Raw genomic sequence first — 15,244 nt, 5'->3', positions numbered from 1 at the left:
ACTATTTCACTTACTGTTTGTCAAAATCAAAAAGAAACTTTGAAATTGTAGGTTAAAAATAAACTACATATGAAGTTTTTCTTCCTCATGGTAAGCACAAGCTAGTATTGGAGCACTAGAATTTTGGCTTACCTCTGTAGTGCTTCACCAACTTCTGTAGAGATTCAAATTGTGCTCTGGTTGTGATATAGTATCCACCATTGTCAAGTTTTCTGATTTTGTAGTGTTTCACATTATCACCTCTGACCTCATCCCAGTCACGTATGGAAAGGGAGTAAGCACCTAGGAAATAAGTCATACCTGCTGTTTCACCAAAAATTTACAAATATTTTTGATGCATCTGCCCTACTGTCGTTATACACATACACGTGTGCACATGCATACGTGTAATGTAATCGACATAAAAATAGTCCTCACCCTGGGGAGAAGAGAAAGAAGAGATATACAGAGGCACACATACCTTTAGTGGTTTCACTCTCTCTTACTAAGAAAATGCCGCGCTGGTTCCCAGGATTTAAAAGGAGCCTTTCTGCATCCTTCCTGCCCATTTTACCAAAATACCACCTAGAAAAAGTTAGAGGAAATTAGTGTCAATAAAAGTCTCCTACGCTTTTCTAGTCATATACATAGAAGATTTATAAATCTCAAGCATTGACTGGACTACTAATATTACAAAGCAGTTACAAATCAATAAAAGTAAAAATGTCCATATAATTGGAAGATTAAGATAACCTATTTCTACATGACTCTGATTTCTATTGTTCACAAAATAAGTAAAAAGAGCCTCTGTCTGCAAATATTATGTTTTTCTTATGGTTCAACAATAGGTATCAGCAGTATTCATTGCTGAAAGTAACACCCTCCTTGTAGTAAAGTTCATAGGGCAAGCTGAATCAGACGACAACGAAATACTGTTGGTGGCATACTTAAAACACTGCAGAAGCCAAAACTACCTTCTCTAGGAAGTTTCAGCTATAAATCACAAAACAGTATTTAATGCAAAGTGGGTGTGCAGCAACATCATCGGATCACGTTTGTTCAGGTTGGAAGAGCCCCTGGGGGGTCTCTGGTCCAGCCTCCTACTGCAAGCAGGATCAGGATCAGCTGTGAGATCTGACCTGGCTGCTGAGGGGGTGTCCAGTTCAGTCCTGAATATCTTAAAGGGTGAATGCTGCATTGCTTCCATGTGCAACCTGTGCCCCTACCTGGCTGCCTGTCCTCAGGGTAAAACGCTTTTTGTTACTTCCACCTGGAACCTCCTCTGTTCAACTTCTGTTCTCTCTCATCCTTTTGCTGCACACCTCAGTAGGGGGAGCACTTTTTTCTCCTGTTCATGTAGAAATACCCTTTTGGTAGGTATCATGTAGTTCTCTCTGAGCAACACTCCATCTTTGAATTCTAATATTGAAAAGTATGGAGATGTTTTAACACATCTGCTTTTTTTCTTGCCTGAAGTTATTTCAGAAAAGGAAAGTCTTCTATTAGAAGAAAATAGTAATTTTCATTAAAATCATAAAAGTCACTAAATGAAGCAAAGTATAAATTTCCAACATTTTAATTTGGGACCGTTGTAGCATCAAGCTAATCTGGCTTTATGATTGTTGGAAGTTGGCAAAAAATGTAGGTAAGGAGGGATCATTTTGTTGGCATGTGATCAGAATGGCCTGTGCAATCAGTTAGGAATTTTAAACTTATTTTTACTTATTATTGTGGCCAATATTTGGACATGCAAAATAAGAATTGGTCATGAGTGTACATACGCTTGAAACAACTTTGAAGTAACTCTTAGTCTTAATGAAGCAAAGTTGAACCCCAAGACTATGGCAATTTACAAACTATATTGTAAAGTGTTGTTTTATTTTAGTACCTATAAAATATTAGTAGGTTTAACTTTTTTTTTTAACTAGTGTTCAACATCTACGTTATAGCAGCATTCAAAAGCCACAAGGATAATATGGATCCTATCACAAGCAGTTTGTGATATAAATGCCTTCAAGCTTAGAAAAGACCATTTAAAGAAAATCCTAGCAATCTGGGGATGTATACTGCCTTGCACTCCTAACTCCAGCCACAATCACAACACAAAATCTATAAACACAATCAAGGGAAAGGGCTAACAAATGAGCTCTAAAGCAAATGAGCTCGATTCCAAATGCTGTAGTAATATTTAATAAAATTAGCACTAGTTCTTTAAAATAGCGTCAGTTTAAAACAGCCTCCTCACTCATTACCCCTCACTCTCACCTCCAGTCATCACAAAAACCTATGACAAATCCCAAGCACCACATTTTGCTTGTCTTTAGGAGCAATAGTTCCTTTGCAGAAGCACTGCATTCTTTGTTTGCAAAGGTCTACTGTTTCCATTTTACCACTACTGCAGCCCTAATGACAACATGCTTTTACTGCATAGTTTAAAAAATGGTAATAATAATACCGATCTCATTTTTTTCCAAAAAAAAAAAAAAATCAATTTTAAAAGCAGATGAAATACAATAAAATAAACCATAGACCATAAAATAACAACAAGCCTGCGGCACAATCACTTTTTAATAGCAAAAATCCAGATGAGAGCAGCAGCACACTGAAGTCTCAGCTTGAGATTCAGGAAATGTCCTGGAAATTGGGCAGCTTTCCCAAAAGAGCCGCTGGAAACACGGAAGAGCCCAGATCATGTATGGGGGAATTGCTTATTTGCAGAACCATGCCTGTTTATCACAGCAAGAGCTGTGGAGCGTTACATTGCTAGTACAATAACTACAATTAGTCCCTTGAAACAAGCATCACCTGAAAGTATACCCCAACTCACAATTACCAAAATAACTTTACACAATTCTGTAAGTGCTTTGGGATCTTTGTAAATAAATGTAGGAAGCACTGGTACCCAAAGTCATGAAAAATTCCCAACTCATAGTTGTCCCTAGTGTGCCTAACAATTTCATCACCAAGAAGTTGCTATAGATGAATAGATTAACAATAGCTGTCCATACCACTGTTATTTAATAATGTGAGAATGGGTACTACCAAGGATATAGCTGATATTAAACTCAGGGTTTAGCAAGCAAAAATAAGGATAAAAATCTACAGTTGCGGATGTGCAAACTCTTAACTAAAAGCATGTATTTTTGCTCAATGAGAAATACAGTGCATGGCCCACAGTTCTCACCTCCATTACTACACTCTCCGAAACTTTCTCCTTTAGCCCTGCACGTGGCAAGCACAAATAAAACATTTGCAGAAGTATCCACTTTACCAGTAGTAATAATTGTATCTTTGACACTACCCACACAGCATTCCTATCCTTTAATTAGTAGTGTTATCCTACTATCCCTTCAGTGTTACATGCAAGGAATTAAGGGAACAGTATCACCACAGAGTAAAAAGGCAGAATGGATAACAAGAACAGATTGACAGGGTACAGTGTCTTACTCTTCTGCTTGAATGGAGTCTGCAGGAGCTACGTAATTGCTTGGGATGTAGCCTGTTTTTCCCGTAGCAATGGATCTTGCTTCCCACCAGTCTCCTTCCCTGCAAGGAAAGATCAGTTATCTCTTCCACACATGAACAATACATCATTCCTAACAGCTACAGCATCCTCATGTATGAAAGACAGGTTAAATTTAGGTAACATTTTATTTTAATTGAGAAGGACTCTAAAATAATTTCTGCTATACCTGAATGTATTTTCCTTTTCATTGTGAACAGTGTGAGTGCTTCTTGGTGGAATTGCATACTTTAAATGATTATTTGTTTAAAGTAAAGGAGTTTATCTATATATGCAAAATGCAAACCTGCAACAAAACATTTTATGATGCAGGTATGTAGATAAACTTCCCAGTTCCTAGTCTTACTCTGCCTCACCCAAATCATTCTGCCTGTACAGTGACAGCAAGAAACAAAAGAAGCAGAAAGTGAGCAAATAAAATTAAGAGAACTCAATGAATAAAACCTGCCCCATCTACATATTAGAACTACTAACACAGCCAAAATCTGCATGAAAAGAAGTCTTCAAAGTAAAAAAATAATTTATTTTTTACTAGGCTTCTAGAAATCAGGCCGTAATAGTCCAGAACATCAAGCTACTACTAAGCTACCCTAGGGTGAGTTTTCTATGGAGGCCAGTGAGATGCGCTTCCACGGCCAGAAGTCCTCTCCTACCAGCAGGCTGCTCACTCCTGCATTTGTGGTGCAGTGCTGCCAGTTTCCCCACCTCCCTGTCAGATGGACAGGCAACACACAGAGCTTGTGACACCTCTGCTGCCCTGAAGGGAATAGCTGTGCCTTGCTGCAGAAGAATGCAAAGATGCAGCCCTATCAGCAGGGGAGGAGGCGGCTTTGGGCTTCCCCAGTCGCTACAGCTCTGCACTTGCACCCAAACACAACCTCAGCCTGAAAGTTATCACCTTCCCAGTATAATTATTTTAATCCTATGCGTGTTGCCTCTGTCATTCGAGAAAAGAAATAATCCATCTACTCTTCACTGAAATATGACACATACATTTGAAGAAGGGCTAAGGATCTATTCATTCCGAACAATGCCCAAGTGAAGTTTATGAATGAGAACACTTACGTGTTGTTTATTATCTGGAACCGTTCACCTTTCTTAAATGAAAGGTCATCTGTAGTTCTAGCTTCATAATCATATAAGGCCACAAATACAGTAACACCACCTTAGGAAAAGGAAAAAAAAAAACACAGATATAGCAGTAATGCTGCAACTCTTGATTTAAGGACTTGCCCGTGAAAACAACTCATCAATTTTAATTTGGAAGCAAATTAATATTTTGGGTTCCATCTGATTTTGGCAGCTAGATCAATAACTCGTTCATTTCTTTAGATAAAGGAAAGTCTATAAACAAATAACCTTAAAAAGTATATTATTTCCACAGCAAGAAAAAAGCAGATAGATACATCACTGGAAGTACCTTAACAATTAGAGTATTTAAACAGAGACACCTGTAAGAACACATTGATAGTAAAAAAAATTAAATTAAATTAAAATTAAAAAAAAAAGGTTAGCTTCTTTATAAAGTTAGCTTCTTTTTAAGAAGATCAATAATAAAAGATCCTACAACACAAAAACAGTCAACTGGCAGCCATTAATTATATATATATTTTTTTCCAGAAGTAGTTTCCTGTTGAACTCAGCTGTAAATAACTGTGGTAATTCCAACTTTCTGGGATTATAGAACAACGATCTCTGGAAGGAATTCAACTAGAAATACAAGCATTCTGTTGAAGACAAAGACATTTCTCTGCTTTAATACTAACATATTTTTTTAAATTCCATTAAGTATCCCAACCACTGAAGCATACCCTTGCTGAGGATGATCCATCAGTGCATTCTTCGACAGAACAATGCCAGAGATATTTCACAGGACAAGCAGCTGCGCTCCCCCAGCCCTAGGGAATTTGCTTCCCTTGTCCCCCTTCTGGTACAGGGCATGCTGCTGAACGTGACCCACAAACATGACACAAGTGTGAGAGAATGATGGCAAGGAGGCTCCTACACTTACAGTGGGAACACATTTTCTATGCTTGAGGGAACTACTTAATAAAACTGGGCTAAAAGAAGAGAAAGAGGGGAAGGAGTACAGGCTGTATGAGATGTACGAGCCATGAGCAAAAATAAGTACCATAGCTAGAGGAAATTTAAAATCGAAAACTGCAGATGGGCAATTCAGAAACACTTCCTGAGCTCTCGAAATGCTATTTCACAGTCTAGTGGGCATTTAGGAAGCCTAATGATAATCCGAGGAATAAAATAATTAATTTTTGAAAGTACAATATTACATCTCTAACATGCATATATACGTACCAGGAAATACACAGAAGACCACCTACAGAAACAAGCTGTGTCTAATCTTAGATGTGGCAATTAGCATGACGGTGATCAGAAAGGAAGAATACGTAATGCAATGGGTATTGTCTACATCTAGTGTTATTGTACTATGGATACTTTCTGACATAAAGTTCCAAATCAGTCAAATATTTTCATTTGATTTAGTCTTCCCGTGCTGATACTATCTCAGCAGGCCATAAACGGGAATGAATCTATAGTTCTTCTAAGAAAAATAGAAAAATCTCCCTAAGATTATAAAGTAAGTGAGGGTTTATTTTGAAGTATGACTTATAAACTGAAAATTAGACTATCCCCCAGAATTAGACTATCCCCCACCTTTGGCACTAAAAAAAATAAATGTTGTTCTCATAGTTGACTCTTGTCTGAGGGGAACAGAGGGCCTGATATGATGACTGCACCCAACCCACAGGGAAGTCTACTGCTTCCCTGGGACCCCAGCAGGATATATTACTAGAAAACTCCCTATCCTGGTACAGCCTTCCAATTATTATCCTTTATTGGTTTTTCACATTAGCAGCAGCTATGAAGTAGCAAAGAGAAGTCCAAGGGTGATCAAAAGGGACTTCAGGGCTTTGAGACAACTGATTAAAGGATCGGGGAACAGGCAGCGTTTTCCTCTATCTTTCCAGTAGCAGGGAACAGTATTGTAAAGAATAGGTAGACCCAGCTCATCAATACAATCCAATGAGGCACTGGCACAGGCTGCTCAGAGAAGCTGTGGATGCCCCATCCTTGGAGGTGTTCAAGGCCAGGCTGGATGGGGCTTTGGGCAACCTGGTCTGGTGGATGGTGTCCCTGCCCATTGCAGGGGGTTGGAATTAGATGATCTTTATGTTCCCTTCCAGTGCAAGCCATTCTGTGATTCTATGAATACAAGACTCTGAGGCTGGTGTCACTAGAAGTTTGGGTTTCTTGAACATGGGATTCTCGAACACCAGGCCTGCTGCTGCCTGACTGCATGCACCTTTCTCAGAGGAAGAAAAGGATTTTTGTGCAGGAGTTAGCAAGGCTGTTCAATAGCGCTTTAAACTGGATTTGAAGGAGGAAAGGGATAAAAACAGGCCTGCCTGTGCTAAGCTATGGGAAGGGAAGCATGCCAAAATTTGAGGGACTGTGTGCTAGTGAGATCCTTCAGTCTGCTTCAGGAGGAGCTGGCTACAATGAAACACATTTGAAATGTTTCTACACCAATGCACACAGCATGAGGAACAAACAAGAGGAGCTAGAAGCCTTGGCTCTGTCCCAGAGCTGACATCATTGGCTTAAACAAAACCTGCGGGAAGGAAGAGTCCTGTGACTGGTGTGCTACAATGGCCGGTTATAGGCTCTTACACGCGACAGTCAGGGCAGGTGAGGCGGGGGGTGGTTGGACCATACAGTGCTTGCCTCTGGTAATGACACGGCTGAGAGCCTCTGTAAGGACAGTGGGACAACCAAATAAAGCTGATGTTGTTGTGAGAATCTACTACAGGCCACCCAGCTGGGATGACGACATCAAAGAATTATTCTTTAACGAACTAAGAGATACCACCCTTGTCCTTATGGGTGACTTCAACTCGCCAGACGTTAACTGGAAAAAAAATCACACAGCTGATACAAACAGGTCCAGGAGATCCTAAAACACCTTGATGTCAAACATACTCCTTCTTGGCCTCTGTCTCCAACACTGATGATGGGCTCCAGGAGTCCAAGAGCCTTGAGTTGGAGGACTGTGACCGTGGGAATGATAAACTCCCAGCCGACCCTAAACTTGTGTGGGAATCGTTGCTCCAACTGGATGCATGTAAATTTATGGGGCCCAATGGGATTCATCCCAGGGTACTCAAAAAGCTGGTTGATGTCATCATGAGACACCTCTCAATTACTTTTCAAAGTTTGCAGATGACATGAAATTGGAAGGAGCTGTTGGCTTCCTTGAGGGTAGAGAGGCCTTGCAGAGAGATCTTGACAAACCAGAGACCTGAGTATTCAGCTGCATTAATTTTAGCGACAGCAAGTGCTGGATTCTGCACCTGAGGTGGGGCAATCCTGTGTATATGTACAGACTGGTGGAGGAACGGCTGGAGAACAGCCCTGTGCCAAAAGGGATTTGGGGATTTGGTTGACAGCAAGATCCATATGAGTCAACAGTGTGCCCTGTCATCCAAAAGGGCCAACTGTGTCCTGGTGTATGTTATACATGGCACTGCTAGCTAGTCAAGGAATGGGATTGTCCCGCTCTGCTCTGGGCTGGTACATCCTCATCTTGAGTGCTGTGTGCAGTTTTGGGCACCACGATATAATAAGGACATAAAACTATTATAAAGTGTCCAAGGGAGGGCTATGAAAATGGTGAAGGGTCTAGAGGGCAAGACATATGAGGAGGAGCTAAAGTCACTCGGTTTGCTCTGCCCCGAGCAGAGCAGGCTGAGGGGAGGCCTCATGGCGGCCTGCAGCTCCCTCACGAGGGGAGCGGAGGGGCAGGCGCTGAGCTCTGCTCTCTGGGGACAGCGACAGGACCTGAGGGAACGGCGTGGAGCTGGGACAGGGGAGGGTCAGGCTGGGGGTTAGGGAAAGGGTCTGCACCCAGAGGGAGGTCAGGCACTGGGACAGGCTCCCCAGGGCAGTAGTCACGGCACTGAGCCTGCCGGAGTTCAAGAAGCATTTGGACAACCCATCCAGTTGGGTTTTGAGTATCTCCACAGTAGGAGACTCTATAGCCTCTCTGGGCAAAGTAAGTAAGTATTTTCTCATACTCAGATGGAACTACCTAGGTTTTAGTTTGTGCCCATTGCCTCTAGTACTGTTGCTGGGCACCACTGAAAAGGAGTCTGGCCCCATCTTCTTAACGCCCTCTCCTCCAGATATTTATATACGTTGATAAAACCCTCTCTCCAGGCAATTCTTCTTTTCTCCAGGCAAAACCAGCCCAGCTGTCTCAGCTTCTACTTGTATGGAAGGTGCTCTAGTCCCTTAATCATCTTCACAGCACTTCTCTGGACTCGCTCCTGTAGCTCCATGTCCCTCTTGTACTGGGGAGCCCAGAACTGGACCCAGCACTCCAGGTGTGGCCTCACCAGGGCTGAGTAGAGGGGGAAGATCACCTCCCTTGACCTGCTTGGCCACAAGGGTACAGTGCTGGCTCATGGTTAACCTGCTATCCACCAGGAACCTCTGGTCTCCCTCTGTAGAGCTGCTTTCCAGCAGGTCAGCATCCAGACTGTAGTGGTGCCTGGGGATATTCCTCCCTAGGTGCAAGGCCCTGCGCTTGCCTTTATTGAATTTCATGAGGTTCCCCACCGCCTAACTCTCCAGCCTCTCCAGGTCTCTCTGAATGACCACTAAGCACTATGGTGGATCAGCCACTCCTCCCAGTTTTGTATCATCAGCAAACTTGCTGAAGGTGCACACTCTACTCCATCATCCAGGTCCACTGATGAATAAACTGAACAAGACTGTGCACAATACTAACCGCCGGGGGACACCGCTAGCAAAAAGCCTCCAACTAGATGCTGTACCACTGAGCACAACCCTCTGAGCTCTGCCATCCAGCCAGTTCACAATCCACCTCACCGTCCACTCACCTAACCTACTCTTCCTGAGCTTGCCTATGAAGATGTTATGGGAGACAGCATTCAAAACCCTGTATCAGAGTAATGAAACAGTGTATTCAAGTGTAAACAATGCAATAAGAAAATTATCATTATTTGTGAGCTCAATTATTTGTAAGAAAGGACTGAAAAAGCTTATGTACAATCCTTGCAAAGTTTTGCTTTCAACACTTCAGCTATCATAAAACCTCTTTATTTTCACTCACAAGTGTAATTTACTCCACAGCAAAGAAAAATAAAGTGCTTCAGGCAAACAGCATTGGCACAGAATATTTTAAACAAATACAGCCCAAATGATTTTTAAGTCTCTTGCAGATGTTTTCTTTGTGAATTATGAGTTGTTCAAGATATGTGGGATCAAAACTTTTCCCTTTAAGAGAATCCTCTCATTAGCGCCGACTTTTCATCCTCTAATCTAGGACTGGTTTTGGAGACTTTACTTTCTTATTCAGCATAAGGACTAGAGAGCCCTACTGCATACATAGCTGCACAGAAGGCAAGAATGACAGTCAATTATTCTGCTGTGACTTTCAGAAATATTCTGTGAATTCATAGTGTCCGATGACTGAGAATGTGTAGTACAGGAGCAGTGCAACTAACATTTCTTCTCCTTTTCTGCTCTAGAAGAATAAAGAATGCTCAACTCTTTTTCAGCCTCACTACCAGCTATGATGACAACCGTATCGTCCTTTTATCAGACATCACTGATGGACTGGATAAGTACTACTGACACTTATGCCCTGTCTGACAAGCCCATCTATTCTCCTCTCTTGCAAAACAAAGGGCTCCAGAATGTGATCTAGTGTTTTATTTGTGACAAAGACTGGAAGCTTACAGCCAGATGAAGTTTGTCATTTAATCCATTCACAAACATACCTAGTTTTGATTGATTTGAAAATCAGAAGTGGATCTATCAAACAACTGCTGATCCAATTTTTATTTAAAAAATAAATAAAAAAGGAGAGAATGTGTATTTGAGGACAGACTGGTTTAGCAAAACAAGATGGAATAATTAAGTACGAAGTATCATTTTACTTGATCATAAAATGATTGCGGCATTCACCCAAATCAACTTGCCTGCAAATAACTGAATGCACACTAATGAGATTCAAGCCTATCTTTTCATGAGAAGTCCCTTCTGTTGACTCTGATCCAAGATACAACATGCTTAAGTACTAACAGGAACAGAGACAGGCAAGAGATCAGCCCTGCTGGTCTAGGCAGAAAAAGATTTATGGTATCCGGGGGGGCTACATTCCTGATGTCTGGTAATGCCCAGGAGTGCCTGCATGCACTGCAGGAGATTCCCACGTGAAAGAACCAGATCTAGCAAGAAGTAATACACAGGGGTTTCTTGGAGGATATGAAGATTTCTGTAAGCATGCTAAATAAAAATAAAGGCTGCCATTATTTCAGTTTTACACATGTTCATCCAAAAAGGATTCAGAGCAGGCTCAAAAACTTTGAGACATGATAGATATTCTTTTTTTTTTTTTTAAAGAATTCCCAAATAAGGAATATGACATAATCATTACTTGACAATTCATATTTTATTTTCCTGAATTTCTTAATGTCAAGGCCACAGTGGATTTTCATGAATTTCAAATTTTTTGTGCTTAGAAGTTTTTAGATGCTACTGCAGCAAACATTTTAATGTTACTGCAGCAAAGATTTTACCACTATAACTGTGTTAACAACAGAATTTTGTAGGAACACTAGAAATAGACTAATAAAGAACTATTCACCATATTTTGTGAAGTGTCTGCATAAAGTTTCTTCCCTCTCTCTCAAGTAAAAAGTAAATGACAGTTTCCTCTCAAAAATATCCATCAAAACTAAGTGAACTACTGAGATTACCCATGAGCACAAAAATAGTGTTTTTTAATGAAGTTTTATGATTTTGATATCAAGTGTATATTGCTTTTAAATGCTGTATCTTTAGAGACTTTGTGTCAGCCAAGGTCTCCACACCTTGTAAATTCTACCTTCTATATATCCAAATTTGCTTTTAATATGACCATCAACAATGAGAATTCTACTCTTTTGTTTTACATTGCCCATATATTTAATAACTTTATAAAAAAACAGATTTCACGCCACCTCAATGTAAATAACTTAAAGGTAATCAAAAGATCTGAAAAACAGTTTAAATCAAAGTATCAGCTTCCTAAATTTTAGATGCTTTACATTTTGCCTCTCTCTCCAAAAGTTTAAAGCCATTATTGCATGTGCATCCCTTCAAGAGCTTAAGAATTTCTAAAACATTTTTATCGTCTACTCCTATTACTGCTTTTAATGTGTCAAATATCTCTGTGCTGTGGTTCTAAAAAAAAACCCCAAAGCCAAAAAAAAAACCAACCACCAAGTCCCAGTTACTGGTGTGTATGGGCTGAATTATTATTTGAGCAGTAAAGATACTGAAAATCAAAAATCTCTAAAAGGCAATTGATTTAAAATTTGAAATTTATTTCTGTGTGGCAAGGGGTAGTAGAATTTATTTATTTTTTACTACGACTGTGCAGCTTACATATAAATAGCAACACAAATAGAATTTTTTGTAATACTCACCTGTTAAAGTACTAGGATATGGACTTGGCACAGCTGAAAACGAAGACGATGCTCCTCCAAAGGGTGTCATTCCTGAGGGCCCTCCAAAAGGAGTCATGGAATGACTGTTAAAATTAACTGCTGATCCCTTTATTGCCGGCGACTGTGTTGCTTGGCTGGAGTCTGACCCGTAATGGCTGACGTGGGAACTAACAGGTTCTGGAGTGTTATCAGTCCTGTATTTCATGGCCGGACCTTTATCTTCCTTGCTTTTAATGCACCCCATGATTGCTTCTGTGAGAACAAGAGGAAAAAATTAGTTCTAGATTTCACATCTTTTGCTAGTTAATACAGAAGACTCCCCCAAAGTTACTGAAAATGTCGATTTATTGATGTTTACAAAAATGTTGATTTATTGATGTTTACAAAAAACAAACAAACAAAAGAATCCCTTCAGCAACTTCTACTACGTGCAGGTTATAAACGCCAATATTAACACACTCTGGAATAAGACCTAAGCCATTCCTGGACTAGAGGGGACACAATCATTTCCCCCTACCACAACACAATCATTTCCCTCTACCACAACACATAAAAACATGACATTTGAATTATTCTTCACCCCAGATTCTTGCTGGACTGTACAAGGCAAACAAACAAAAACCCAACAAAAACAGGCAGCCGGACAGAGGAGGAAAAGTCACCAAAGACTTCTACAGCAGAAACCTGGGGAAGACCAGGAATTCTGAGCAGAGGTGACAAGTACAGGGCGATGTAAGCCATGATACAAGGAAAACAAGTGGAGCACCCCTGTTCTCTTTTTTAAGCACTTGTGCAATAAGGTCCAGAGCTGCTGATGGCATAACCACTAAGGATATCTTTAAAGAGGTAAAGAAGTTTCCATCCATTTCCAGCCCCTCGAATACAACTCACAAATAAACCCATAATATCCATTGCCACGGGATAGGATTAAGCTCAGTGCTGAAGCTGAATTAAAAAAAAAAAAAATTACAAGAGTAATTAGAATATCCGTGGTAGCTTAGAAACTGATCTGCACCCTGGCAGGTGACAATTTATGGCCCTGGCAGCCCAGGATGGCCACAAATTTCCATTAGAGGCAGACTGTGCCAGAGCTGCTTACTGCAGGGACACCTCTTACCTGATGACAGTCATCAGAGACGAGACATGTCAGAAACAATTAAAATTACCATGTCGTAAGAAGTCACCACCTGTCATTTATCAGGTGGTGACAACTGATAGCGGGCATGTTATAGCTTCCCCAGCTGGGAAACAAATCAGAGAGATTTGGAGAGGAGCCTGTTTTAGATGCAAGGCTAGTCTGACATGAAAATTTCTGTGTTCTTGGGGAAAAAAAAAACGAAAAACAAAAAAACACACCAAAAGCATTAAACCTCCCTACTTTAACCTCAAACGTAGAAAACTAAAAAAAAAAAAAAAAAAAAAAAAGGAAATTAATTCTCTAACAAATCAATTTAAAAAAAATATACATCAATCTAAAAGCACTAAAAATATTTCTTCCAATAATTGCAACAGCAGTTTCATGGATTCTTTAACTAGGAGTTCGGAAAACTGTTTCCCATTGTATATCTAATTAATTTTCCCTTTCAGTTCTCCTTTACCTTATTGACTATTAGATACTTAAATCTAGAACAAAGTAAATCTTCCTAAGCAAATACTGCCTTAATATAGACACAAAGAGAAAACTTAGTTTTCCAATCTAAAAGTTTTCTCATTTCCTCTGTGTAACTACTACAATATTAAAAATGCTGCAATTTCCTCAAGAACCTTCAACCAAAGTTCTTGGAAAAAAGAACATCCATAGCTACTGAAACACCACATAAAATTTTAAACTAAGAGTATTCATCTGACATTTCAGCCCCTAACACTAACGTGTTACAGAGAACTACTACTGCAGAAACAAGAAGCAACAAAGTCAAATAACTGCATTTTTACAAATCTCATCTAAGGGTTTTATGTGGAATAATGAATCATCACAAAAGCAAACCTTTTTTTTTTTTTTTTTTCCTACTTCTGCTATTATTATTGCCAACCTATTCTATTAACATTTGGGCACAATTAATAACTCACATACATACATAAAGAATGTAACATGTCTAAATACCTTCAGAATGAAGCATTATAATAGAAAAGCTAGTTAGCAATTCATGATGTAAGTGGATCAAACACACAAAACACATCCTTTTCGTTTCTCTACCTCTGTAAAATAGACACTGTAGTTTGAAGCACATCTTTTTTGGTTGTTTGGCTGCTGCCTATGAATTCTTGTCTCACTTTCTTTGATTCTCCTTAAATAACTGCAATCAAAGTTTTCTGTAAACAGGGAATACAAGTCCAAACACCTTTGTGAGAACGTGTTTGGAAATCGCACCGATTCCCTACCTTTGGTTAAAAAAAAAAATTAAACATCATGCATGATTAAAAAGTAGTTATGTTAATAAGTAAATTAAAAGGTAAAGGTAGGAACATTCGTACATGTTCATCACAAATATTTTTCCTCCAATATTTCTGGCATTTGGTTAACTTGTAACAGGCTGATAAGACTTCCAGATTTAGAAAAAAAAAAAAAAAGAGAGAAAAAAAGATAGAAGCAAGTTCACAAGACTGGTGGATTCTGCCCACACTAAGTGACAGTAGTACTGCATGCTTCAATTATAACTAATATCACCCACATGTGCTCATGTCCTTCGGTGGTGGTTAGCAGTAAAAAGTTACCATCGGTGTACTTCAAAGCAATGAAAAGCCCTTACTGAAGACCTGAATTCATTCTAGAGACATGTCTCTTTCTCTTGCTTCTTCCCTCCCCACCCATTTCACTGCTCAGGTGATCTTCAGTCAGGGGTAAAAGGGATTAACAACAGAGATTCAATCAGCTCTTCAAAGAGACTGACATTCAGAAATAGGCAAACAAATATGTAATCATTCTTCTATTTTTATAATTGCATACCCACAAAACAAAATCACAGAAGCAAAATAATTTGTTTTTGAAAGCCAAAAACATAGGTGGAAAAAATTCTGTAAAATGCTGCATATGAATTTATGAGGAGAAAAGGCAGGGATGATGGCATAAAGGGTGAGTAGTAGGGAAGAGACTGCCCACACAATGGAAGGAAAAAAAAAAGCCTTATTACTGTTTAGCCTTGCAATATATACTGGATAATAATAATAATAATAAAAAAAAAACCTAAGCAGCTGGTAGTGTTTTTGT

The 15,244-nt window shown here is 39.6% G+C and overlaps 1 protein-coding gene across 1 annotated transcript in view; it reads right to left on the bottom strand.

The window, feature by feature from the left end:
- Positions 1-15,244, bottom strand: part of YES1 (YES proto-oncogene 1, Src family tyrosine kinase) — a 50,817-nt gene that overhangs the window by 6,927 nt on the left and 28,646 nt on the right. Inside the window, exons 2-6 of the mRNA XM_027451980.3 lie at positions 12,019-12,291; positions 4,568-4,667; positions 3,427-3,525; positions 461-564; positions 133-282 (exon numbers count right to left, since the gene is read on the bottom strand). Of these exons, the coding sequence (XP_027307781.1) occupies positions 133-282; positions 461-564; positions 3,427-3,525; positions 4,568-4,667; positions 12,019-12,283 (718 nt within the window). The 5' untranslated portion in view covers positions 12,284-12,291. The remainder of the gene's footprint in view (positions 1-132; positions 283-460; positions 565-3,426; positions 3,526-4,567; positions 4,668-12,018; positions 12,292-15,244) is intronic.

Source organism: Anas platyrhynchos, chromosome 2 (assembly GCF_047663525.1).
Source record: "Anas platyrhynchos isolate ZD024472 breed Pekin duck chromosome 2, IASCAAS_PekinDuck_T2T, whole genome shotgun sequence".
In the NCBI taxonomy this organism is placed as follows: domain Eukaryota; kingdom Metazoa; phylum Chordata; class Aves; order Anseriformes; family Anatidae; genus Anas; species Anas platyrhynchos.
Note: the sequence above shows the minus strand (reverse complement) of the source record. Positions and strands in the feature narration are given on the sequence as shown.